The 26,086-nt window shown below is 41.3% G+C and overlaps 1 protein-coding gene across 1 annotated transcript; it reads right to left on the reverse strand.

Moving 5' to 3' along the window:
• Positions 1-285: 285 nt before the first annotated feature.
• On the reverse strand, positions 286-26,086 carry LOC132206023 (putative uncharacterized protein DDB_G0271982). The gene is made up of 5 exons (XM_059638028.1): positions 26,068-26,086; positions 23,841-23,934; positions 11,642-11,676; positions 6,063-6,513; positions 286-1,291 (listed from the first exon to the last, which is right to left on the reverse strand). Exons 2-5 carry the CDS (start codon positions 23,926-23,928, stop codon positions 1,149-1,151), a joined length of 717 nt encoding a protein of 238 aa, XP_059494011.1. The 5' UTR covers positions 23,929-23,934; positions 26,068-26,086; the 3' UTR covers positions 286-1,148.

The following is a 26,086-nucleotide window of genomic DNA, read 5'->3' on the forward strand; positions in this document are numbered from 1 at the left end:
TTCATTCCCCCACCCAGCCCCACACACAGCCTCCACAACACACACCAGCTTCTAACAACTGGACCTTCTAAACTGAGGTGGACAAGAAAGTTCCACGTATTTCTGCTGAATAATTTGTACGCTGTTGGAGAAAAAAAGGAAAGATGACTGAGATTTTAAATTGAGTTTTTATTTAATGCAACAGGTCAAAAACAGTACTTGAGAAATGAATGCAAATAAGAATTAAGAACCATGCATTTTCGTATTGCTTGCCCCTCCACATCCATAAACCCTGTGCCAATAGCTCAGCCTTTGCATTTGGATCAGGGAGTTAGATTCCAGGCAATAATCCCTGTTGCTGCTAGCTACATCATCGGAGAGTCACTGCAAGCATCCATCTCCTAACAAAAAGGCTTGTGTGTTTGGCACTAAAACCTGGAAGTGTAACATTGTGCCCTTCTGAACTGATGCCTTTCTATCAATCAACATGTCCATCATGGCCCTGGATCGCCCCACAGCATTTGGTGCTGCAGTGAAGGAGAGATAGACATCAGTTACAGTTCCATTGTACTTTGGCTGACAATTAACAAGCTAGAAAAGGTTGTCCAGTTTTTGGCTCCTTAAATATTTGAGAAGCATCATGTTGTGGTCAATGTACCAGCAGGTCGCAGATACCTGCAATGCTCTTCACTCGTCCTGTTTCTTGTTCTTGGATTCCATGGTCCTCCACACAGCTATTCTTAAGCCAGGTGCTGCATCTTGTCCATCTTACAAGGAATCAGTATACATTTCCCTCATTTCTTAGAAGAGTCCTTTTTTAATGTACTCATTCATTGGGTATAAGCATTTTTGCCCATCCCTATTTGCTTATGATGAGGTGGTGATGAACTATCTTCTTGACCAGCTGCAGTCCATAAGGCTTATGTGCACCCACAGTGATGATAGGAAGGGAGTCTCTACACCAAGTAGTTCAGATACAGACTATGAGTTTCTTAGCAGCGTGCCCTTTAGCTCGAGGAAGGAAATGCATAGGTCACACAGAGCCAGAGGGGCCAGGAGTTAGAAGGGAGGGTTTGGTCCTCGGAAGAAGGTTTGGGAAAGTTTGTTGTGGTCAAGTGATCTCTCTTTCCCCAGAACAGTTTTGAAATGCAGCATGGACACTGCAATGCTCAGGCCTCTTCAATAGTTGGCTCCTCTTTCAACTTGAGAGCAGCTTGCCTCCTCCTCCTTCTCTCAGCCATATTTTTCCTCCTCATTTGTTCCAGTGATGTCTCAGGGATTTCTGTGGAAGGTCCCGCTTGCGCAGGTTCATCTGGATCAGTTGGAAGAGAGAATAAAATGGCAATGGTAAAACCCATTAATTTGCCATTACTGAATAGTTACTATCACGTTCAATGCACAGCATGATAATAATAAAGCCCCCAAGTACTACGCAAGCATCTTTGTTTTTACCATGCACACACAATTAGGATTTTAAATATTATTAATATTAAGTATTAACCATTTTATGTAGTGTATATGTTTTACAAATCCACAATGTCCTCCCTCTAAGTTTCATCCTGGGATGGTTCTTGATGAGGAGGTAGGAGGATGACACCCCTCACTGCACCAGTAAAGCTCTAAACTTTGCACAGGCCACATTCACTGAATCATTAAAAACCCTGCTGTTACAGGATTCAGTGTGAGATAAAAGCACCTTCAGGAAGAAAGGGGATACCCTCATCCATTGATGCTCATTCTTGCACACTTGTGTACCACTTAGCGAGTGTGCAGAAAACAAACAGAATACCGAATGGATTGATTAGTGTTGACATTATCTCCTAGTTTCTACAGAAATAAAGCTGCAAGAATCAGCACTTTTGAAAGACTGCCTTCCATGGCTCCAGACTTTAGGACTTAATTACTTATATGTTGAACATAATAATCCCTTAGTAAAACAAGTAACACCTTGTGAGGTTGCAATGGTACAGGGAATCACTTTTTGAAATTCACTCATGGAATGTGGCCATTTTTGACTAGGCCAGCATTTACTGTCCATCTTTAATTGGCTTGGAAAAGGTGGTAAACTGCATTCTTCTGCAGGCAGAGGGGGAACGGGTGACCACCAGTTAATCTAAGAGATCCATGCAGTGCACAAGTCCCTGAGCCTACAATGCTTGTTAATCAGTATTCCATTTTGAATACTGGAGAGGGCAATACATTTCAACCTCACCAATAAATAGCCTCTCCTAATGAGAAAATCCCTCCATACCCAGGAACAACTTTGTGGTGCTTCTCTGGACTGCCCCCAATGCCAACAGCACAGCTGTGAGAAGGATGATATACTAAATGAAGCATCAATTTAGACTATAGTTGTTGAGCTCAGAAACAAAAAAAGGGACAGCTACACTGCTAGGTGTGCACTTTAGACCCACAAATAATGGAAGGGAGTTAGAGGAGCAGATGTGTAGGGAAATTTCTGAGTATAGAAACAACAGGGCAATATTGCTTAGGGGACTTCAACCTCCAAAGATCAACTTGGAGACGGTGTGAAAGAACAAAACTAAACTGCATTCAAAAGAATAGTCAGCATACAGTGAGCCATTGTAAGGAGGCGCAGTTCCTTACTGAATCATTGAAAATGGAGCTGGGTAGGTGGATGAAGTTGCAATGGGTGACCATTTTAGTTATCATATTGTGGTTAGATTTAGCATCATAATGGAAATAGACAAAGATCCAAGAGGAGTAAAAGTTATAAACTGGAAGAAAGCAAACTTTACAAACTGCAAGATGATCTGGCAAGAGAATCAGTTATAACTCCTTGAAGGAACAACAGTGGCAAATCAGTGGGAGGCATTCAAAAGTGAGATTCTAGACGTACTGTATGGGGACATGTCCATACAAAGAATGGGTGGTACTGCCAAATCGAGTTGCTTGATTCTCCACAAGCAGACAGAGTAAGATAAAGCAGAAAAATAGAGTTCAAGACAATCTCAAAAAGTGTAAACTTTAGGAAGCTTAAAGGTGCGCAGAAAGGTGAAGTGAAAAAGAAAATTAAGAAAGCACTGAGCGGTTATGAGAAAATCTCGGTCAGAAAGTTAAACAAAGTCCAAAAATGTTTTATCAGTACATCTGATGCAAAAGAATAACTAAGGAAAAGTTTGGGCCTTAGGTTTGAGGAAGAAAAAGAAAACAAAAGAATACACAATAAACTGGAGGGTATTCAGAGGAAGTATGAGATCTTGGAATATGCACCTACAGGTCCCTGAAGATAATGTAACACGTAGATAAGATGGAAATGCTAACTTGTGAGTGGCTATAAAAGATGTGAGCAGAGTTTTTATTTTGTCTCCGTCTTCACAGAAGAATGGGATTATGCAGAAATTCTGGTTAAAAGGGAGGGGTGTGAAATATTACATAAAACAAGCATAATGAGAAGGGACGTTCTGTAGGGCTGATCTTCTTCAAGGTGGATACATCAACAGGGTCAGATAATTTGTAAATTAGGCTGTCAAAGGAAGACAGAGAGAAAATGGCAGTTGCCCTGAGGATTATTTTCCAATCCTCAGTAGATGAAGGCAATATTCCGTCTTAGCTGTTTCACTCCAAGGTCTAGACACACCGAATAATGCGCAGGTATTTTCCCCAGTATTGACATGTGGCTTCGCAAGTCACTGTAACACATGGACCATGGAGGTCCATCAGAGAAAAGTTGGATACAGACGAGGTATCAGAGGATTGGAGGTCAGTAAATGTTGAAGACCAAATAATTATAGGCTAGTCAGTTTGACCTTGGTAGTGGGTAAATTACCAGAATCAATATTGTGAGACAGGATTCATTGTTACATGGAGAGGCATGATTAATCAGGGAGAATCAGCATCATTTTAAGGGAAGGTCATGTCTTATTTGATTTTTTTGGGAGAATAATGGGGAGGATAGATGAAGGTCGCGCAGTGGATTTTGACATTTGACACGGTCTGAAATGGCAGGCTGTAATTAAAAATTAAAGCAAAAAGGACACTGAAAAATGTGGCATGTTGGATCCAAAGTTCATTCAATGACAGGAAACAAAGGGTAATGGTCAATGAATGTTTTTGAGAATGGAAAGCAGTTTCCAATGGTTTTCCACAGCACTCAGTTTTGGATTCTTTGCTGTTTGTGGAATATTAATTAATTATTTAGATTTAAATGTGGGAAACTTGACTGTGAATGTGGAGACAACACAACACAACACAAAAATTAGCTGGGTAGTCGATAGTGAAGATGGCTGTTTACTGTAGGAAGATATCAACGAGTTGACAGAATGGGCAGAAAAGTGGAAAATGCAATTCAATTCAGAGAAGTGTATTTGGGAAGACAAACAAAGCAAGGGAATACACAGTAAACAGGAGGATATTGAGACGGGTACAGAATGTGAGATACCCTGGAATGCATGTCCAAGGGTCCCTGAAGCTAACATGCCACATAGATAAGGTGGTAAAGAAGGCATAGATAATATTTTCCTTCGTTAGGCAAGTTACTGAATATAAAAGCAAGGACATAATGCTTGAACTATATAAGACACTGGTTTGGCCAAAGCTGGAGTTTTGTGTACAGCGCTGGTCACCACATTACAGGAAGACCATATTTGCCCTTGAGGAAGTACAGGCGAGATTTAGAAGAATGTTGCCAGGGTTTGAAAATTGCAGCTATGTGAAAAGACTTGCTAGGATTTTTTCTTAACAACAGTGGAGGCTGAGGGGTGATATACTTGGGATTTACAAAACAATGAAGGGCTTGGATTGAGTGACCGTGGAAGACCTTTTTGTCCAAGTGGACAGGTCAGTTACTAGGGGGCACAGATGTAAGATGATAGGTAGAAGGATTAGACAGGATATGAAGAAAACTATTTTTACTCAGAGGGTGGCAGACATCAAGAGTTCACTGCCCAGTTTGGTGGTCAAGGTGGAAACTCTCAAAACATTTAAAAGGAATCTGGATCTGCACCTGAAGAAGTGGAACCTGCAAGAATAGAAGCTGAAATTAGAATGGGTAGCCAGTTTATTTAGCTGCTGTGCACACTGAATGGCCTCTTTCCGAGCTGTAACTTTATGCTTCTGGTTATGGAGTGAGAATTTGAGAATGCTTACCTTGCCTGCATTGGACAGCCCACGCTAATTTTTCTGACATCCGATAATGTACATGGATGTTGTCGTGTCATTTACCCTCCACTTCCCTCCACATTACCATTCTAATCCTGTAAGAAGCCCTCCCATTCTTATAGTGCCCAGCAACCACCCATCCCTCCTCCCCTCGTCCTAAAGGAACATTAGTCCCAAAGGCCTCGAACCCCAAAAATCTTCAATCTGTTACTACTGCTCACCTTGCAGTATTTTCTGTGAAAAGACATGTTCATAAATCATTTTTCTATTTTGTGAGAAGGATTTTTGTTTTTTTCTGAAGTGGGCTTACATTTACAGATTACTCACATCTCTGTGTTACACCTTAACTGAGGTATGACATCTGTCTCCAGTCTTTTTTAGTACCACGTGCAGCATAGTGGGCAGTTAAATGGAGCTGAAGCCCAAGATCAGCTAAGATTGTATTGGATAGTGGACAAATCTTGATAGGCCATATGATCTATTCTTGCCCCTATTTCATGTATCCTTTTGGCAGCCTTCAGGCAAGACATTCATGAGAAGTGACATGTGACATTGACATCACTGCACTATTATCACTCTCACATCCCAACAATTTGCAGATTGAAAGTAAATGTGAAGTGAGTTGTGAGATAAAGGTCCTATTAATATAACTTGCCATGTGAAACACCATTACTGCCCTTTCTGGCCAGTATGTTACTGAAAAAGGAATTGAAGTACTCTATATTTCTCTAATTGGCTGTTTTTCACTCAAATTTAAGATATCCATATTAGCTAAGCATCAAAAAGAAGCACTGATCATGAAATTATGGACAAGCACATTTCTTTACCTGAGTTAAGAGACAGGAAAACAGGTAGCTTTGGGCTTGCATATTCCCAGCCGCTGCCCAATTACAGATCAACTGCTTATTAATTAGCTTGTGAAACAATGGGATTCCAGCACCCAGGAAATTTGCCATTCTCACCTTTGTATCTTAATGCTTGTCTCTTTTCCCTTGCCCTTTCCCGTTCCTCTTTTTTGCTTTCTGGTTTTTCTCTTTCTCTTTCCCGTTCTTGTTCTCTTTCTCTTTCCAGTTCTCTTTCTCTTTCCAGTTCTCTTTCCCCTTCCAGTTCTCTTTCCCCTTCCAGTTCTCTTTCCCTTTCCAGTTCTCTTTCTTTTTCCTGTTCACTTTCTTTTTCCTGTTCTCTTTCTCTTTCCAGTTCTCTTTCTCTTTCCAGTTCTCTTTCCCTTTCCAGTTCTCTTTCCCTTTCCAGTTCTCTTTCTCCTTCCAGTTCTCTTTCTCCTTCCAGTTCTCTTTCTCTTTTCTTTTCCAGTTCTTCTGTGCTGTGAATACCAGCTTGTGCAGAACGGTCTTCACTGATCATCTGAATATTTTCTTCACTTACTGAATGAAGTTCATGTCTGTTTTCCAGTGGCTGTACATAGAAATAATTTATAATAATTACCATGAAAAAAGATGGTTAACATAATTGAGGTTCATGGAATAGAAAGGTTAGTGTCAGTTTTGATTTAAAGAAAAACTGAATTCAGGACAAACAAACAATGAGTTGTGGTAAATGTTTATTTTTCAGACTGGAGGATGTAGATAGTGGTGTTCCCTGAGGGTCAGCACTGGGACCACTGCTTTTCTTGATATATATTATTAATTTGGATATTTGGATGCGTGGTAAACAATAAGGATGTCACCAATAAACTGAACAGGATACTGATCGGCTGGCAGAACGTATAAGGAGAAGTAATGTAGATTTAGTGGCACATTTCTAAAGTATGTGCAGAGACATGGGACCCTGAGAGTTCATGTGCATGGAGCTCTGAAGGTAGCAGTACCTCCCAAGAGAGCAGTTACCAAAGTTTATGGGTTTTTGGACATTCAAAACAGAGGTGTGGTGTACAAAAGTTGATAAGTTATGTTGAATGTTTATGTTTATATTTATATCTATATTTATATTTAGGCCACAACAAGAGTCATACTTGTGGTTCTGGTCATCACAAGAAGGATGTGAGGGCCCTTGGGTGGGTGCAGAAAGTATTTACTCCAAGATTAAGTTGGAGAACTTAGGATTGTTCTCCTTGGAAAAATAATTTTAAGGGGGTGATGTAGAAGATTATAACAGACTTAGGGAAAGTGGACAAAGAAATAAGGTTCCTATTATCATAGGGCACTACAATTAAGGTGGAAAATTTAAGGTTATTGGCAAAAAACACAGGGGCTTGTGAGGAAGAACATTTTTGTGCAATGAATGACAACGACATGGAATCGCTGCCTATGAGGGTTGTGAAACCAGAGAAAATCAATTCTTTTAAAAAAATAGAATGAACTCTTGAGAAAAATTAGCTTGCAGAGCCATATGGATCAAGCAAGGGAATGGGACTGGCTGGATTGCTTTTAAGAGCTTCCTTCTATGCAGTCATGACTTAATAAAAGCCATACAATGCCACATTTTGCAGGATGCAGCTTGTTCTTATTTGCAGAGGCTGGTGAGGTAAAGCCTTTATGGAGCTTATAAAGTGCTATCGTACTATGGGCACCCTATTCACTGAAACCATTCATCTGCAAAATCATTCCTACACAGTAGAATATATTTACTTACAACAGCGACAAAAAAACTACATAGTTGACTGTAACATTAAGATATTCAGGTTGAGAAAATCACTAAGAAAATTAAAGTCTTCTGATGACAAAAAAATCTCTCAAGTGTATCTAACACTGCCATCACAAAATACAGCAGCAGAATAAAATTCCTTCCTTAAGGATATCTGCTTAGCAGAGGATAATTCTAAAGGTACAAATCAAACAAGTAATTATTGTTAACATTCAAATGCATCTAGAGGAGTATTTTATACAATTCAACATGTATATCCCCTTCTGTGACTCATATCATATCACTCACTCCTCTAGACTACCTGAGAATAACAGAATTATTACAGAAGGCATTCAGCCCATCACGTCTGCACCAGCTCAGTGAATGAGCATCATGACTTAGTGCCATTCTTCTACTCTTTTCCCATACTCGTGCATATTGTTTCTATTTAAATAACCATCTCATGCCCCCTAGAATGACAGAATGGAGCATTTCTCCATAGCACTTTCCAGCAGTGCATTCCAAACTCTACTGACTCACTGTCTGAAAAAGATTTTTCTGTCATGACATTTGCTTTGTTTGTAAATTGCCTTACAACTATGCCTCTCATTCTCAAACCCTTTATGAGAGGGAATAGTTTTTCTCCATCTACTCTATCCAACCATTTTAAGATTTTGAAAACTTCTTTCAAATCTCCCCTCAGCACCTCCTTTCCAAAGAAAACAGTTCAAATTTCTCAAATTTACCTTCATAACTGAATTTTCTTATCTCTAGAACTAGTCTTGGAAATCTCTAATGCACGCTCTCCAATGCATTCACATTGTTCCTATAGTCCTACAATTACTCAATACTCCAGTTGAAGTATAACCACTGTCTTATACAAGTTCAGTATAAACTCCTTGCTGCTATGTTCTATGTCCCCATTGATAAAGCCAAAGGTATGTATGCTTACTTTCCCCGTCCTCCCACCTATAGGTACCTACGCACATATACAACCAGGTGCCTCTACTCCTGCATATCCTATAGGGTAGTACTTTTTACTTTATACTGCACCTCCATGTTCTTTCTACCAAAATGTAGCACTTCACTCTTTGCATTGAATGCATCTGCCGACTCTATCAACTTGTCAATGTTCTTTTGTAGTTTCAAACGGTCCACACAATCTATAATACTTCCAAGTTTGAATTATCTGCAAACTTGGAAACTGTCATTTTAACATCAAAATCTAAATCATTACTATATATCATAGAAAGCAAAGGTCCCAAACTGATCCGACTATAAACTTTTCTCCAGATCTATACAGGCCCGGACCTACACAGGAAATTTAGATATGACCTCCGCAAAGCCATCAGCGATGCCAAGAGACAGTGCTGGACCAAGTTAGAGGCCCAAACCAAACATAGAGACTCCTACTGCCTGCAGCAAGGCCTGAACAACATAATGAATACAAAATGAAGCAGGGCAAGATAGCGTACAATGCTTTCTGGTGCATTCAATGTTTTCTATGCTCAGTGTGAGCAGAATGTCAATGGCATAGTGTCACCTACCCCGAAAGCACCGGATGTATCCGTGCCCAGTGTCACCACTGCAGACGTCAGCCCAGTCTTCCTGGGAGTGAACCCTAGGAAAGCACAGGTTTGGACAAAGACCCCAGGGTGGCTGAGCACTCAGATCCTGTGCAGACCAGCTGGCAGAGGTATTCACTGACATCTTCAATCTCTCCCTCCGACAAGCTGAAGCCCCCCACCTGCTTCAAGAAGGCCACCATCATCCTGGTACCATAGAATGCACATGCAATGTGCCTTAATGATTACTGCCCAGTGGCTCTGAACTCCATAATTATGAACTGCTTCAAGAGGATGGTCATGGCCCACATTAACTCTAGTCTTCCCAGACTGCCTCAATTCCCTACAATTTGCCTCCCAATCTAACAGGTGCACAGCAGATGCCATATCCCTAGCTCTGTACTCATCCCTAGAACAGCTGGGCAACACAGACACCTACGTCAGATTCCTTCTCATCGACTACAGCTCCACCTTCAACATCATTATCACCTCCAGACTGATCTCAAAACTTAAAGACCTAGGTCTCAGCTCCACCCTCTGCAAGTGGATCCTCAGCTATCTGACCACAGACCGCAGTGAAGATAGACAACTGCACCTCCGTCACAATAACACTCAACACTGGGAACCCCCAAAGATGCGTTCTCAGTCTCCCTGCTGTACTCCCTGTAAACCCACGGCTGTGCTCTCAATTTCTGAAAGAACACCATCTACAAGTTTGCTGATAACACCACCATGGTAGGTCAGATATCAAATAATAATAAGTCAGAATACAGGAAGGAGACAGAGGGCTTGGTAACATGGTGCGAAAATAACAACCTCGCTCTCAATGTCAACTAAACTAAAGAACTGATCATTGACTTCAGGAAGAAAGGAGGAGAACATGTCCCCATCTACGTTAACAAAGAGCAGGTCAAGAGGGTTGAGACTGTTAAGCTCCTTGGAGTGACGATAACCCACAACCTGTCCTGGACCTCCCATGTACATGTGGCAGTCAAGAAGGCACAATGCCTCTTCTTCCTCTGGAGGGTCAGCAAGTTTGGAATATCCATAAGGTCTCTCACCAACTTTTACAGATGCACCATAGAAACCATACTGTCCACATGCAATCCAGCCTGGTATCGCAACTCCTCTATCTAAGAGCATAAGAAACTACAGAAGGTTGTATGCATAACCCAGACCATCATGGGAGCCAACCTTCCATTTATGGACTCCATTTAAATGGTTTGTTGAGGCAGAAAGGCTTGCCAACATCATCAAAGACCCATCCCAGCCTGGTAATACACTCCTACAACCTCTTCCATCAGGCAGAAGATACAGAAGCTTAAACATACAAACTAGCAGGTTGAAGAACTCTGTAACTTCAAATAATACTGATCTTGTTAATGATGATCTTGCCTAGTGAAAATCCTATGCGGTGTAACCTGTCCAAATTTTTTTTATCCTATGATCTTATATGTCCTTGCTTACGATGATCTGCCTGTACTGCTTGTAAACAAAGCTTTTCACTGTCACTAGGTACATGTGATAATAAACCAAATCAATCAATCAATCAGATCAAAAAGAATTTATTAGCCATTAGTTTCTATGAACTATACCTCAGCCAACTGTATCCACCTTGCTTGTCCCATTTATTTCATATCTAATAACTTTGCTCACAATTCTGTTGTGTGGCACTGTATTAAATGCCTTTTGAAAATCTAAGTATGCTACATAACACCATGAGCTCATGAACTTTTTCAGTTATCTCTACAAAAAGTGCAAGTCAATTAAACACAATTTTCCACGACAAATTTGTGTTGGCTGTTTGTAATTAATCCATGTCTATCCATGTGGCTATTAATTCCATCCTGAATAATTGTTTCAAGGTGTTTCTCCATTTCTGCTGTTGAACAGACTAGTCTATATGGTTCGTTTATCCTCACAACCTTTGTCCTGTTACGCACTGATGCTAGGAAAGATTGAAAGATTATTGCCAGTGCCTCTGCAATTTCCAGTCATTTCCTTAAATATCCTTGAATGTATCTCATCCTGTCCCAGTGCCTATCAACTTTAAATACCAACAGCCTAAACAATGCCTCGTTCTTATCAACTTTCAAACCTTCTTGTGACTCAATTTCCTCCTCTGTCACCATGGCCTGGGACTATCTCCTTCCTTAGGAAAGCTTTTGCTTTTAGATCAAGTTTACAGTCAACAACAAACATCTCTTTTCTTGCTGCACATGATTTCAAACATTTTTGACATATTTAATCTATTTAGAGTCAGGACTCTGATACTTTAATATCAGCCCTGATCTGAGGACCACCTGAGAGTGAACACTATGAACTGAACATTGTAACTTCTAATGTTTGCATGAAAAGCTATATTTTATATATATATGTAGGAAAACATAACGCACCTTTGTTTGTTTTTCTATTTCTTCCTGGCTATGATCTGATAAAATTAATAAAAAGAATATATATTAGTTATAATAATATGGACTAAGTAGACATATATACTCAACTAGAAGAAGCTACGGTTCCCTGAATTTCCTAAAACCGTATAGAGGAGACGGTTCTCTGCTGTGCAGAGCTGGTTATGACAGATCCCATAGCATTTGCTGTAGCTGACAGCATTTGGGATGATAATATGTTCCTGCCTTATGCTCCTTCTCAACTCCCAGCACACCCTCATCTTGCTCTCTGGCACGATGAACAAGCTAATATAGTGTCATCAGGCACCCCATCTCCAGTACCATATCCCTAACTGCCTTTCTGATTTTCTGCTGCTAAACTCTCAAAGACTGCCACCTGTCTGGCGTAAGGAAGAAGATAGAGAGCAACAGCTTATCACTGATGAGGTTGCATCACTTGATCTGTTATTTGCAACCACTAGCTCACTGCCATTGCACATACCTGAGAAGGAAGTTTAGAGTTGGAATTTGCCGGTGGTCAATTGCTGCAGGAGGAAAGGATGGTCTGTGTACCATTTTGGTAGAGATGAGTTCTGCAACAGGAGATTCAGATGAGGACCTTATCAGGGAGGCATACAGCAAAATGTTGATGGGCATGCTCAACAAGATGCTGAGCATTTTTGGCTGGCCTTCCAGAAAGTTGTCTGTCATTGTTTAGAATCAGGGAAAGTTAGACAGGGAAAAGGTTAAGCTACAAGCTGACACATTCCAGATCTAACCTGACTTTATCCTAAAAGGAGGGGATAGTGAGGTCATAAGTGCCTTGGTTTAATTTTCCAAATTTCCCTAAGGTTCAACTAGGTTGGAAAGTGGCAAACGTAACTCCCCTATTTGAGAAGGGAAGCAGAACACAGCTTCACATTTGTTTGTGAAAGGTATTCAAATCAATCATTAAAGAGATTATAGCTGTGTACTTAGAAAAACTCTTAAGTAATCAGAAGGTGTCAGCATTGTTTCGTCAATTATATTTAACCAATTTATTGGAGCTCTTTTAAGGAGTAACATATACTATGGAAAAAAGGAAACTTGTGGATGCACTATACTTAAGATTTCCAGAAGGAATTTAATAAAGGGTCGGCACGGTGGCTCAGTGGTTAGCACTGCGGCCTCACAGCACCAGGGACCCGGGTTTGATTCCAGCCTCGGGCGACTGTCTGCAGAGTTTGCACATTCTCTCCGTGTCTGCGCGGGTTTCCTCCGGGTGCTCCAGTTTCCTCCCACAGTCCAAGGATGTGCAGGTTAGGTGGATTGGCCATGCTAAATTGCCCGTAGTGTTCAGGGGTGTGAAGGTTATAGGGGGATAGGATGCTCCAAGGGGCAGTGTGGACTTGTTGGGCCAAAGGGCCTGTTTCCACACTGTAGGGAATCTAATCTAAAGTGCTACATTAAAGGTTATAGTTGAAAATAAAAACCCACGATGTAACGTATTAGCATGGACAGAAGATTTGATGACTAATGGAAAACACAGAGGATGCATAAATGGATCGTTTTTTGATTGGCAGGACGTGACCACTGGAATCCTGCAGGAGTCTGTTCTGGGCCCTCAACCTTTAACAATTAATATCAATGACTTAGATGAGTGGAGCAAAGGCAAGGTAACTAAAGTAGCAGACGACACAAAAATAGGTAGGAAATTTGTGAAGGAGACATAAGGAAGCTGGAGGCAAATATTCAGTTGAGTGAGTGAGTGAGCAAAAATCTGACAGGTGAAGTACAATGTTGGAAAACATTAAGTTGTTCACTTGAGCAGGACGAATACAAAAGGAGGGCGTTATTAGGAGAGCATGACTGCAGAATGAGAAAGTGCAGAGGGACTTAGGCGCGCTAGAGCCTGAGTCACCAAAACTTAGTATACATGTATAGCATGTAATCAAGAATGCTGATGAGATGATATCCCTTATTACAAGAGGAAGTGAATATAAAAGCAAGGATATTACATTTTAGTTTACAGGCCAATGGTGAGAACACGTCTTGAATACTATGTAGTTTTTGATCTCCAAATATATTGGAGCTGGATTAGAGGAACTTTTATTAAATTGATAACTGGAATGAATGGGTTGTCTTATGAGGATAGGTTCAATCGTTTGTTTCGATAGTTTTATTTATATAGTTTTGAAGCATGAAAAGTGACTTGATTGAACTGTATCAGATTCTGAATAGCCTTGACAAGGTGGATGGGAAAGCATGTTTCCTCCTGGAGGTCAGTACAGAAATAGGGGGTACTACTTTAAAATCAGGACATTCATTTGATACGGAAGAGTGTTTTTTTTATCTCTGAGGGTTTTGCGACTTTAGAACCCTCTGTCTCAGAAGGCAGTGCAGATGGGTTATTGAATATTTTTAAAATAGAGGTGGATAATTTGTTGCTAGACAGGGGAATCAAGTGTCATTGGGATGGATAGGAATGTGGAATTCAAAATCCAAATGGGTTGGCCATGATCTTAATGAATGACAGAACAGGCTCATGGGGTCAAATGGCCTACTCTGCTCCTATTTCATATGTTCATATGTCAGCTCCCAAGTTGGGACTGGGGATTATGCAGAGCTTGCCCTCAACAGAGGCTCTTCTACATCTCCCTGTCATCCTGCAGACCAAGAGGTTTTGCCACAGTTGCCTTCATGTCAATTATTGCCTGAATGTGGAAAGGTCACCTGGCCCTCTACCTTCCCTGTAAGGATGAAGCAATGCTCACTGCCAAATCCATGTACTCACCCCAAAACCTTCTTTTTTCAATGATTAGAAAATATGTTGAATATATGTAGTGCTTCAAATATGGCTTTTGGCCATCACATCAAGTTAGGAGTTCAGAAGCTTATAGTGTACTCAGGGCTCCTCAGGATGTTATGCTCTGGAAGCAACTGGCAGTGAAGTGTGTATCCCCAGGATCCTCATTCTATTGTATTTAAGGCTTCATTTGTGCATTTGGCTTGACAATTAGTAATTGCAAGGGGGTAGAGACAGCCTCAGAACCATCTGGCTCCTCTGTGGTATGTGCAGTTGTACTTCCTGCACAGGGAAGTTGACAACTTCCATTATGGCATCTCCAATTGCGTTGGAGATGCTAATGGCACAACAGATCTTAATTCTGTTCTCATGCTTTTGGCGTCATCAATGAAAAGACTGTGGATTAAAAGGCAATGGTTTTATAGTTAGTGATAATGGGAACTGCAGATGCTGGAGAATCCAAGATAACAAAGTGTGGAGCTGGATGAACACAGCAGGCCAAGCAGCATCTCAGGAGCACAAAAGCTGACGTTTCGGGCCTAGACCCTTCATCAGAGCTAGGCCCGAAACGTCAGCTTTTGTGCTCCAGAGATGCTGCTGGGCCTGCTGTGTTCACCCAGCCTCACATTTTATTATCATGGTTTTATAGTTATGTTGGTTAACCCAACTGCAGGTCCTCTACTCATTCCTTCACACCCCGCAATTCTGCACTTCTCTGTTCAGTCTCTGATAAGATTAGCAATATTTCGAGGGAAAAGAATACATGAGGTGGTTTCCCATTACCTTCCCCATGTGTGCTTAAAAGAAGCACAAGTCCTCTTCCCAAAAGATCGTCTGCCTGGAAGCAGTTGTATTCCCTCGAGGTTTTTGCTCTTCCACCATCACCACTGAAAATTCGCTGGTTCCACTAATGGTCGTGTCTTGTAACCCTGAGTGTGACCCTTACCTCGGCCTGGGGTAAATCACACAACATAAGTTTTAGTTGAAGGCAAACAGTTGAATGCAGATAATGGCACAGAAAAGTCCGCAGTGAATAGATAAATCAAACAGACCATTTGCCCGAATTGGAGAAAGGGAAGGTCTGTTCCTATTCTGACTGCTGTGAACTATCTTTTGCAATTTCATGGACTTTGGGTGAGAACAGATGTTCTCCCTGTCACTTGCTACTACTGACTGTCAAGCCAAATGCACGAATCAAGCATTAAACACAACAGAATGGGGGACCACAACCTCACCAAAATGATATAGGAAAATTGATAAGCTATTAATAAAATATCAAAATAATCAACTCCTGCATCTATAGTGTAAAAAATCTATTTACACATGCAAGCAAGCAATTAATAAGAATGACTTGAAACTAGATTGCCGTTCCCTTAGTGTCACTGGGTCAAAATCCTGAAACTGCCTTCCCAACAGCACTGTTGGTGTTCCTACTCTGAGAACTGGAGCGTAGGACTGGCAGCTCACTATCACTTTCTCCAAGGCAAGTAGGGTTGGGGCAAGCCAACAACTCCTGCATTTCTTGAACTTTTTTCTAAAAAACTACCTGGTGTGAGAAAGTGTCCAGCTGAATGTCTAGGTTCCCATCTGCACTATCTGGGAAATGTATTGATATTCACACTGGTAGAGGTCTATGCAATTTTTGAACAAGAATTGCATAGTTTGACAAAAAAAATTTACAAGCCTAATTTTACACACAAATCTAAAATCTGAGATTGTCTCATGTAATGATGGATTAAGTGAGGGTAATTACAGACTGAGGTTTGGAGCAGTTGAATTAACGGATTTTATGTACGGATAACTCAGCTGGCTTCTCTGGATATAAGTAAAAAAATGAAATAAACAAATAGGAAAAAATAAGTAAAATGAAATAAATAAACTTGTCTATCTCACAAACCTGGAATTTGAGGCCTGCCAATCCTTCTGCATCTCAACCAGTCTCCCCTCCAGAATATAATTCCCGCAATGCAGATTATTGCAAATACTACAAAAGGTAAAACAATAGCCTCGGGATACATGCACTTTCTATCATTTGCTTTTGTTCCTCCCACAGTTGCAACCATACCTAATAAATGACAACTGAGAAAAGAATGCAGGACAATTATTAACATAAGCATTCAAAGTTAAATTTATATTTCTTACACTAATTAATTGATCCTTCTTTGAGATATCATCATCAACATATCAGAATATGAATTCAATACCCTGGATTACAGTAGTTCATGAACTAGGCTTAATGGACTATATAAAAACTTTCAAGAATCCTGTGACACAAGGGCTAGCCTTATAGGGGGATGTCAGAGATCACCACCCAGGTGTGAAGATCCATTGGAAGCAAGTGAGTGGCAAGACATATCTGCTCTTCACATATCTTGTTCCTTTCATCCTGTGCACCCATCATACTCCTGCTGTCTTTAGGTTCCTGATCTCAATGTTTCTGCTTACCCATGTCCCAATCTGATTCTCACTTTCTCAGTACTCTGTTCACCTTATGTTCAACCTCTCACCATATTATGCTAACATATGCTCCTGCTTTTCTCCTCTTCCCCTATTGCTCTCCCTGTGTTTTGCTCTGCTCTCCTCATGATCCATGCCACGCTTTCCCACTGCTCCTCATATTCCTTTGCACTGCCACTGTTTTCTCTATGCTTTGTTCTTTTCAAGAATCTGCTAAAAACAAATAGATTCCTCAGTGAAAAGCAAGCATTTCCATCTCACTGGTATCTATAAGTAATACTGTCAGTTAGTATAAGGAGATAGCAGATATGTTAAATAATTATTTCAGGCAAGTGTTTAGTGTAGAGGGAATGGTCAGCATGAAGACTGCTTGCGTGGAAGAACAGCATATAATGGGCGAGCACAGTAATTGGCAGCATTAAGGCTAGTGCTGTCCCGCAAAGATCTATGTCAGGGTCTCAACAGTTCATACAAGTTGTTTGTAAATACAGTCACAAATCCAAAACTCTGATGACTCAAAGATGGGTGCATTATAAGCGGTATAGATGGAAGCGAAAAAAAACATACTAAGGCACAAAGGATCCTGGGCTTTATATTCGGAAGTACAGAGTATAAAAGCAAGGAAGTCAAGATGAACTTTTCTAAAATATTGGTTTGGTCTCAACCTGGTGTATTGTGTACAATGTGCAATTTAAGAAGGATGTAAAGATTTTATATGGGCAGAGATGTGGTTGATATTCCTGAAGGAATTGGAAGAGTGTCTAAAGTGAAAACATTTTGCAGGGCTACAAGGTAATGGTGAGAAAATGGGATTAGTTCAGCTGCTCTTGAAGAAGGCCTGTGTGGACATAATGGGTCAAATGGTCTCCTTTTCACTAGGATCATGCTTTGATTCTAACAGGCTTGAGGGGCTAAATAGCTCACTCTTGTTCTTATGTAAATATCTGTTTGCTTCACAGCATTATTAAACATATTTTACTTGCAGCACTTTCGTATCATGAGTGTGAGGTTGTAGACATGCTTGCCAAGCAGATGGGTCTGGTTGCAAATATTAAGTCACCCTGCTAGATAACATCATCAGTGCACCTCCAGTGAAGCATTGGTGTTCTGTCCCACTCGTTATTTATGTACCTCGGTTTGTCGGGGAAGTTGGTATTACTTCCGGTTCTGTTTCTCAGTGGGTGTGCACATAGGGTCTGATTCAATGTATTTGTTGATGGAGTTCCGGTTGGAATACCAGACCTCCAAGAATTGCCTGGCATGTCTCTGTTTGGATTGTGCAATTATGAATGTTTTGATGTAGGGGTCTGAGTCGTCTTGTGGTCATCACTGAAATGTCCTTGATGTACAGTAGGGTGATCAGTGAGTCTGATCGTGTTGTGTCTTTCTGTTGTGGTCTATCTTGGAGATAACGGCAGATTGTGCTTTTCGGGTATCTATTCCTTTTGAGGACTCCATATAGGTGCTCCTCTTCTGCTTTGTGGATTTCCTGGTTGCTGCAATGTGTTGTGGCTTGTTAAACACTATTTAAATGAGCCAGAAACTTCTTCAGTCAGAGAGTGATGAATCTATGGAATTCACTGCCACACAAGGCCACAGAAGGTCGCAGAGTATATTTAAGATGGAGATAGATAGGTTCTTGATTGTCAAGAGGATCAAAGGTTACAGGGAGAAAGCGGGAGAACAGGGCTGAGAAACTTATCAGCCACAATTGAATGGTGGACGAGACCCGATTGGCTGAATGGCCTAATTTCTGCTCCTATGTCTTATGGTCTTACATGGAATCTTCAAAAGCAACGGATACCCAAAAAGCACAATCTGCCATTACCTCCAAGACAGACCACAACAGGAAGACACAACACGGCCAGACTCACTAGTCACTCTACAGTACATCAAGGGCATTTCAGAGACAACCACAAGACTACACAGATCCTGACGTTTCAGAGCAGCCCACAAACCAACAACAGCCCTAAGACAGCTACTGATGAACGCAAAGGATCCCGTAACCAAAACCAGCAAAACTGGGGTAATATACAAAACACCTTGCAAGGACTGTGAGAAAAACTACATAGGCCATACTGGAAGAAAACTGACATTACGGAGACATGAACACCAACTAGCCACTCAGAGGCACGACTAATTCTCACTTGTCTCACTACACAGTGGCAACAAGGGATATAAATTTGACTGGGACAACACATCCAGAATTGCACAAGCCAAACAAAGACAGGCCAGGGAATTCTTGGAGGTCTGGTATTCCAACCAGAAAGCCAACTTTGAATTAGACCTGTGTACAAACCACTGAGAAACAGAGCCAGAAGTAATACCAACCAGGCCTGCAAACTGAGGCATATAAATAACATGCAGGACAGAACACTGACACTTCACTGAAGCATACTGACAATGTTATTAGCAGGGTGACAAAACATTTGCAACCAGACCCACCAGCGTGTCTACAACCTCATCCACAACCTGAGCTGCAAATCTTCTTGAAACTTTTAAATATTACGAGTATTAGAGAGGGTTATAATTGGTTTAAAGTATTGGCAAAGATCTGTAGCTCAAGTTGTGGATGAGGCTGTTGACTTGTTCGCTGAGCTGACTTGTTTTGTTCAGACATTTCGTCACCATGCTCGGTGACATCATCAGTGAAGCCTCCAATGAACTGATGTTCTCATCTGCTTGGAATTTATATTCTCCAGTCCGTTATGGTGAATACTGTCATTTCTGGCTTTGATCTGTATGAGCTAAAAATGTTTATAATTGGTAAATAGTGCAGGGTTTCAGGATTATTAATCTTTTTGAAAAGGGGATCTTCAGCCACAAGTATGAATGTAATTTTCATTCTTGCTTCAAAGACAGTATGGTTAAAAGCATTATTAGTTGGTATAGCCCTAAAATACATGGATTAACCATACAAAGTTTAAGTATGCTGGTTTAGTTCTTGACCTATGCTGAATCAATAAGGACTTCAGATGGCCTGCCCTCTGAGTTAGAAGGAAGAGTGCACATGGCTCCTTCCTGTGCAATGACCTGTTTTGAAAAATGAATCTATGGCATATCTGTGGCAGATAAAATAAAACGGGACTTGACTCTGTTAGAGGTCACTTTCCCCAATTATTTCAAATATCTCATCTCCAGGATTTAACATGAGATCAGAATCAGGTATTAAAAAGGACAGAAATCTGTCTCTGCTGCACTCCTGGGGATGCAACAATCCAATCCCATGGAAATTACCTCAAACAATTTTACCTTCTTTTTGTTTGACAACTAGATTATATCGTAAACGTTCTCTTGGATCTTATAACCAAAGTTATGATGCACATTTTATCTGAGGATTGCTTGTTACCCTCCTGCTCTACTTCAAGAGCTAATTGGCAAAACTTTCTAAAGATCTTTGCACACATCTCTGTTGGAGAGATCCAGGTTAACAGTGCAATGATAAATACTAATTATATCCAACAGGTATCAATGTAGAGATTGTTAAGTCCTCCAGGCGGTAGGGTCCCCAAGTGGAAGATAAGATGTTGTTCCTCAAATTTGCGAACTGATTCACTGTGACACTGGAGGAAGCTGACAATGAACATGTTGGAGGGGGAGGGGGGTTGGGTGGAGTTGAAATGGGCGGTGACCGGGAGGTTAGGCTGGCCATTTCGGGCCATGCAAAGATCGTCAGTAAAATGGTCATCTAGTCTATGTTTGGTCCCACCGGTGTAAAGAAAACCACATGGTGAGCGCTGGATGCTGTAGACTAGGTTGGAGGAGATGCGGGTGAAACTTGTCTCCCTTGAAGGACTGTTTAGAACCCTGGATGGAGGTGAAGAAGGTGGTATGTGGGCAGATGTTGCACGTTTTATGGCTATAGGGGAACGTACGGGGGTGGGGAGGTTTGGGGTTTGGTGGGGAGTGTGGCGCCAACCAAGGAGTGGCAGAGAGATTGTGGAGAGCAGAGAGGAGTGGGCAGTGGAAGATATTCTGGGTAGTGGGGTCTAACTGGAGTTGGCGGAAGTGTTTGAGGTATCGGCGTACATTGATAAACTGTATGGTCCCTTTTCTACGTATCAACTGCACACATACTTCGTACAAAATAAAAAGAATCGCGCATGCTTAACTAGTAAGCTAACTTGATAAGTAGCTTCAAAATAGCTGATAACTTGAAAGTATACTCAAGAATACAACTTTGGCTGATGCCAATGATTTACAATGACTGAATGATGCTCTGTTTTCCTTACTTGAGATTCAAGGATTTGTTTTACCAATCCACATTCCAAAATTTGATCAACTTGTGCCTTTGTGTGAAATGCATGATCAGCCTCAACATATGTTAAAATATAAAATAGTACATACTGCAGTGTGACATGAAATTGTCAGGTCCTGAACTATGGCTACACCCAGTGTCCATCGGCTATATAAATTAATGAACAAGATTTTGTTTTCTGGATCAGGCTTAGAAATTTTTGGAAGGTTGATGTAAAAATCAACAAATTTGAATTGTTTTGGAGGGGATCAGAAGGTGAGGGTCTAGGTAATTTGCCTGTACACTTGGGAGTACAAGACAAGTAAAACAAGTATTCATGTACTATTTTGCTCACATCTTCCGGAATATTGAGTTTTATTCAGCAACAATACATTAAGGAAGATATAACCAAAGATCAGCTTGCTAAAATTATGTCAATCTTTTCCAGTTTATCCAAACAAAAACCCTGAAATCCAGTGTTCTTCAGCAGATGGAAAGGGAGAAAATGAAACAAGAAATTTAAAATTTTGAGGTCACAACATGGAAACAGACCGTTCAGTCCAACTTGTCCATGGCAAACAGATATCCTTGAAAAAATCTAGTCCCATTTGCCAGCATTTGGCCCATATCCCTCAAAACCCTTCCTATTCATGTGCCTATCCTTATGCCTTTTAAATTTTGTAATTGTAGCACCCTCCACCACTTCATTCCATACACGCACCACCCTCTGCTTGAAGACGTTGCCCCTTAGGTTCCTTTTAAATCTTGCTCCTCTCACCTCAGATCTATGCTGTCTAATTTTGGATTCCTCCATCCCAGGGAAAAGACCTTGTCTATTTATCCCATTCATGCCCCTCATGATTCTACAAACTCTATAAGGTCAGCCATCAACCTCTGACAATCCAAGGAAAATAGTCCCAGCCTATTCAGCCTCTTCCTATAGCTCAAATCCTTTAACCCTGGCAATATCTTGTTAATCTTTTCTGAACCCTTTCAAGTTTTACAACATCCTTGCTATAGCAGGGAGACCAGAATTGCATGCTGTACTCAATAGCGGCCTAACCAATGTCCTATACAACGGCACCGTGACCTCCCAACTCCCATACTCAATGTGCTGACCAGTAAAGGCAAGCATACCAAACACTTTCTTCATGAATAGTAGGAACTGCAGATGCTGGAGAATCTGAGATAACAAGGTGTGGAACTGGATGAACACACCAGGCCAAGCAGCATCAGAGGAGCAGGAAGGCTGACGTTTCAGGGTCTAGGCCTGAAACATCAGCCTTCCTGCTCCTCTGATGCTGCTTGGCCTGCTGTGTTCATCCAGCTCTACTTTCTTCATGAACCTCTCCATCAGGGATTCCACCTTCAAGGAACTATGAACCCGCACTCCGAGGCTTCTTTGTTCAGCAATACTCCCCAGGACCTTACCATTAAGTGTATAAGACCTGCGCTGATTTTCCTTTCCAAAATGCAGCACTTCACATTTGTTTACATTAAAATTCATCTGCCACTGCACGGTCCATTGGCCCATCTGATCAAGATCCCGTTGTACTCTAAGGTAGCCTTCTTCGCCTTCCACTACACCTCCAGTTTTGGTGTCATCTGCAAACTGACTAACCATACCTCCTATGTTCACATCCAAATCATTTATATAAATGTCGAAAAGCAGTGGAGACATCACTGATCCCTGTGGCACTCCGCTGGTCAAAGGCCTCCAGACTGAGAAATAACCCTCCACCCCCACCCTCTGTCTTCTATCTTCAAGCCAGTTCTGTATCCACGTATCTAGTTCTCCCTATCCTCCGTGTGATCTAACCTTGCTAACCAGTCTACCATGAAAAACCTTGTTGAATGCCTTACTGAAGTCCATATAGATCATGTCCACCGCTCTACTCTCATTAATACTCTAGTTCAGGCAAGATGGCAGCAGAGTATGACACTCTGATGGGAGCTCCTCTGCTCCATCTATTCTTTGTCCTTCTCTCCCCTCAGCACTGGACCCGGCAGAAAGTCCAGAGCAGTGAGCCCTCGTGCCCTGGAAAATAGTGAGCAGTGAGCCCAGGAGCAGCGCGGGGAAGAGCCCCACAGCAGCATGTGGTGAAGTTGCCCTGGAGCGAGTGTTAGCCAGCAGCGTGAGTGGGAGCAGACAGAAGGTAGCCCAAGGCGAGCAGGAACAGGCAGCCCGAGGTGGGTGGGAGCAGGCAGAAGGCAGCCTGAGGTGGCGACGGAGGGGTCATGTCCCAGGAACAATGGATGGGCAAAGGAACACTCTTGGCGGCATGGCGTGGACTGGGAAGCACGGAGCGGGACATTCTTGGTTGCAAGGCGTGGGTTGGGAAACCCAGAGAGGGACATTCTGAGTGGCACGTTGTAGCTGAGAAACCTGGAGCAGGACTCTGCCGGCAGCATGGTGTAGCAGTGGAGAAGGAAAGTTTGGACTCTGTTTAATTATCCTTTTACTACTACTTTATTCTAAGTTAATGTGAATGGCACTTATGCACAGCGACAGTACACACTTTTCACTGTATTTTGCACTGAATACACGTGACTACAAAGGATATCAGAAGTTTTTTCAACAGTATGAAAGATTGATTCAACTAAATTTTAAAAATCCTGAAATATAACTCACATCAAATTCACTTATAAAAAATTCAAAATGCCATTCAACTACACAAGAATGAACTGGGATAAATTTTATTCTGGATTACTTTTGATGTACTCACTCAGTAAATGGCTTGCATTTTTTTGTAGTTGAAGGCTTATCTGAATACATTCCAGCAGGGCATTCCTCACACTGAGTATCTGCTTCATGTGTTCCTGAAATCAGGTGCAGCAATATTACAAAATTTCAGAAAAATCATGTGTTTTTAACCTTTCAACAACTTTGCACCAGTGTGGGTTGTGAATGAAGTTCAGCACTGTCAATTTTGGAGATTTTGACTTTGAGCTGGTTTGTGATGAAGCATCTATCTGACTAGCTGATATCATTTTGGACTCATCAGGAATTCAGTGATATTAACTGAAGTGTCTCATTTAAATACGACAGTCTCACTTTCTGCCTGAAAATTTAGGCAAGTCTGGGTTACCTTTGTATCAGAAATAACGGGAACTGCAGATGCTGGAGAATCCAAGATAACAAAGTGTGTAGCTGGATGAACACAGCAGGCCAAGCAGCATCTCAGGAGCACAAAAGCTGATGTTTCGGGCCTAGACCCTTCATCAGAGAGCTGGGTACCTTGCCACAATGTGCTCCCTGATTGAATGACAGAGCTGTGGGAAGTGAATTAGTTGATGAGCAGGATTAGTTGCAGGGGACCCTGAGACTGTTCAACAGGCTTTGTAATCAGTGGCATATTTGTGGCCACTGCTCTTCCAGCCTGTGTATCTTATGCATAGGGGTGTACTGTAAAGCCCCAAAAGCTAACTGTGATGTTGTAACCTAGCGGTCCAACAATGATTATCTTATGGCCTGGACTGAATATTGCTCCATTTGCAAGTCCTTGCATTGTTTCTGCAATCTTTTCAAAGGGAGGTGAAGGACATGGCAAGACAACATCGAATATAATCAATAAACTGCCTTATTTCACAGATGGCAAGTGTACATATAGAATAACTGTCAAAGCAAATTCTACCCATTTAATTCAATCTCACCTCTTATCCTGTAAAAATGGGAAACATGTTTCCTGCCCTTTTCATGCACTACTTTATTGTTTTTGCCACTTGTTTTTTTTCTTGCAAGCTATTTCTGGCTGTTCAAGCTGCACTTTATTTTAGCTTCCAGTTCCAGATCTTGAATCTGTACCACTGTCTCTTATTTAAAGTTGGCTGGCCAGATGACCTTATGTGTCCACTGCCAGGAAGACGGCTAAGATACTGTCTCCCTCCCACAGTGAGTCATCAGTAGACTTAACAATAAAACCAAACAACTCCTTTCCTCCCATCGTCTGGGAAAATATTAAGGGACGCATGTCTAGACCAATGAAAGTCAACCACATTGGTGGGCCTCAGATAAAATGTGATTTCAGCATCAGTTGTAACTTCCATGATCTGGCATTTGGCTTCATTATAAGTTCAATGCTTTCAAACTGCACCTTTCCCTTTTAAGCTGACACTAATTCTTTATGTTTTAAAACCTAACGCTTAAAACATAAGTCGGCCCTAAACCCTTAAGTGAACTGTAGTGTGTTGACATTTAAACATTTCTCGAACAAAGTAAACAAAACTGGGGAACTGGAAGCAGCAATGGAGGAATAATACAGTAGTACTGACTGAAACATGGCTGAAGCCAGAACAGGACAGGGTTTTAATAGAAACAAGGTGGGTAAAAAGGGAGAAAGTGTAGCAGTCTTGGTCAAAGATAGAATAATTGCCTTTGAACGAGCTGCAATTCCTGAATTAAATCTTTATGGTCGGGGGTGAGAAACAGGAAGGGAGCGGTGACCTGGCATATTTATTATAGACCTCCAAATAGTGGGGAGGAAGAAGAAGAGAGCTTTTGTAGGCAGATTGTGGAAATCTTCAGGGTAAGTAGGGTTGTGATAATTGATTATTTCAATTACCCTAGGGTAGAAGGGAGAAAGGAAGAGTGTGGGGCAAGAAAGGGGTGAAATACCTGCAATGTGTGCAAGAGAACTTTCAAGAGTACATTTCTAGTCCTAGCAGGGAAGAAACTATGCTGGATCTGGTCCGAAGAAAAGAAGCAGGCCGAGAGGAGAATGTTAGAGTGGGTAAGATTTGGAAATGGTGATCAGAACATAACGAGGTTCAATATAAAGTTGGAAAAGGATAAAAATCATTCAATGACTTAAATCCAAAATACAAAAGGGCAGATTTTAGGATAAAAGTTAAAATGGAGCACATTGATTGGAATCACATTTTGGTCAATAAAACTGCATGGAAAAAGGGAGAATTTCAAAGGAGAGATGAATAGTGTGCAATGTAGGTACATACCCATGGGAAATAGGGTGGC

The sequence above is a fragment of the Stegostoma tigrinum genome, chromosome 28, assembly GCF_030684315.1.
Source record: "Stegostoma tigrinum isolate sSteTig4 chromosome 28, sSteTig4.hap1, whole genome shotgun sequence".
In the NCBI taxonomy this organism is placed as follows: domain Eukaryota; kingdom Metazoa; phylum Chordata; class Chondrichthyes; order Orectolobiformes; family Stegostomatidae; genus Stegostoma; species Stegostoma tigrinum.

Bases quoted from the DNA above. Each gene is read 5' to 3' on its own strand.
- LOC132206023 (XM_059638028.1), bottom strand. From the start codon at position 23,928: ATGAAGCAGATACTCAGTGTGAGGAATGCCCTGCTGGAATGTATTCAG. The intron at 11,677-23,840 runs GTGAGTACATCA...TAATTTTATCAG, and splicing joins AAATGCAAGCCATTTACTGA to ATCATAGCCAGGAAGAAATA. The intron at 6,514-11,641 runs GTGCGTTATGTT...TTCTATGTACAG, and splicing joins AAATAGAAAAACAAACAAAG to CCACTGGAAAACAGACATGA.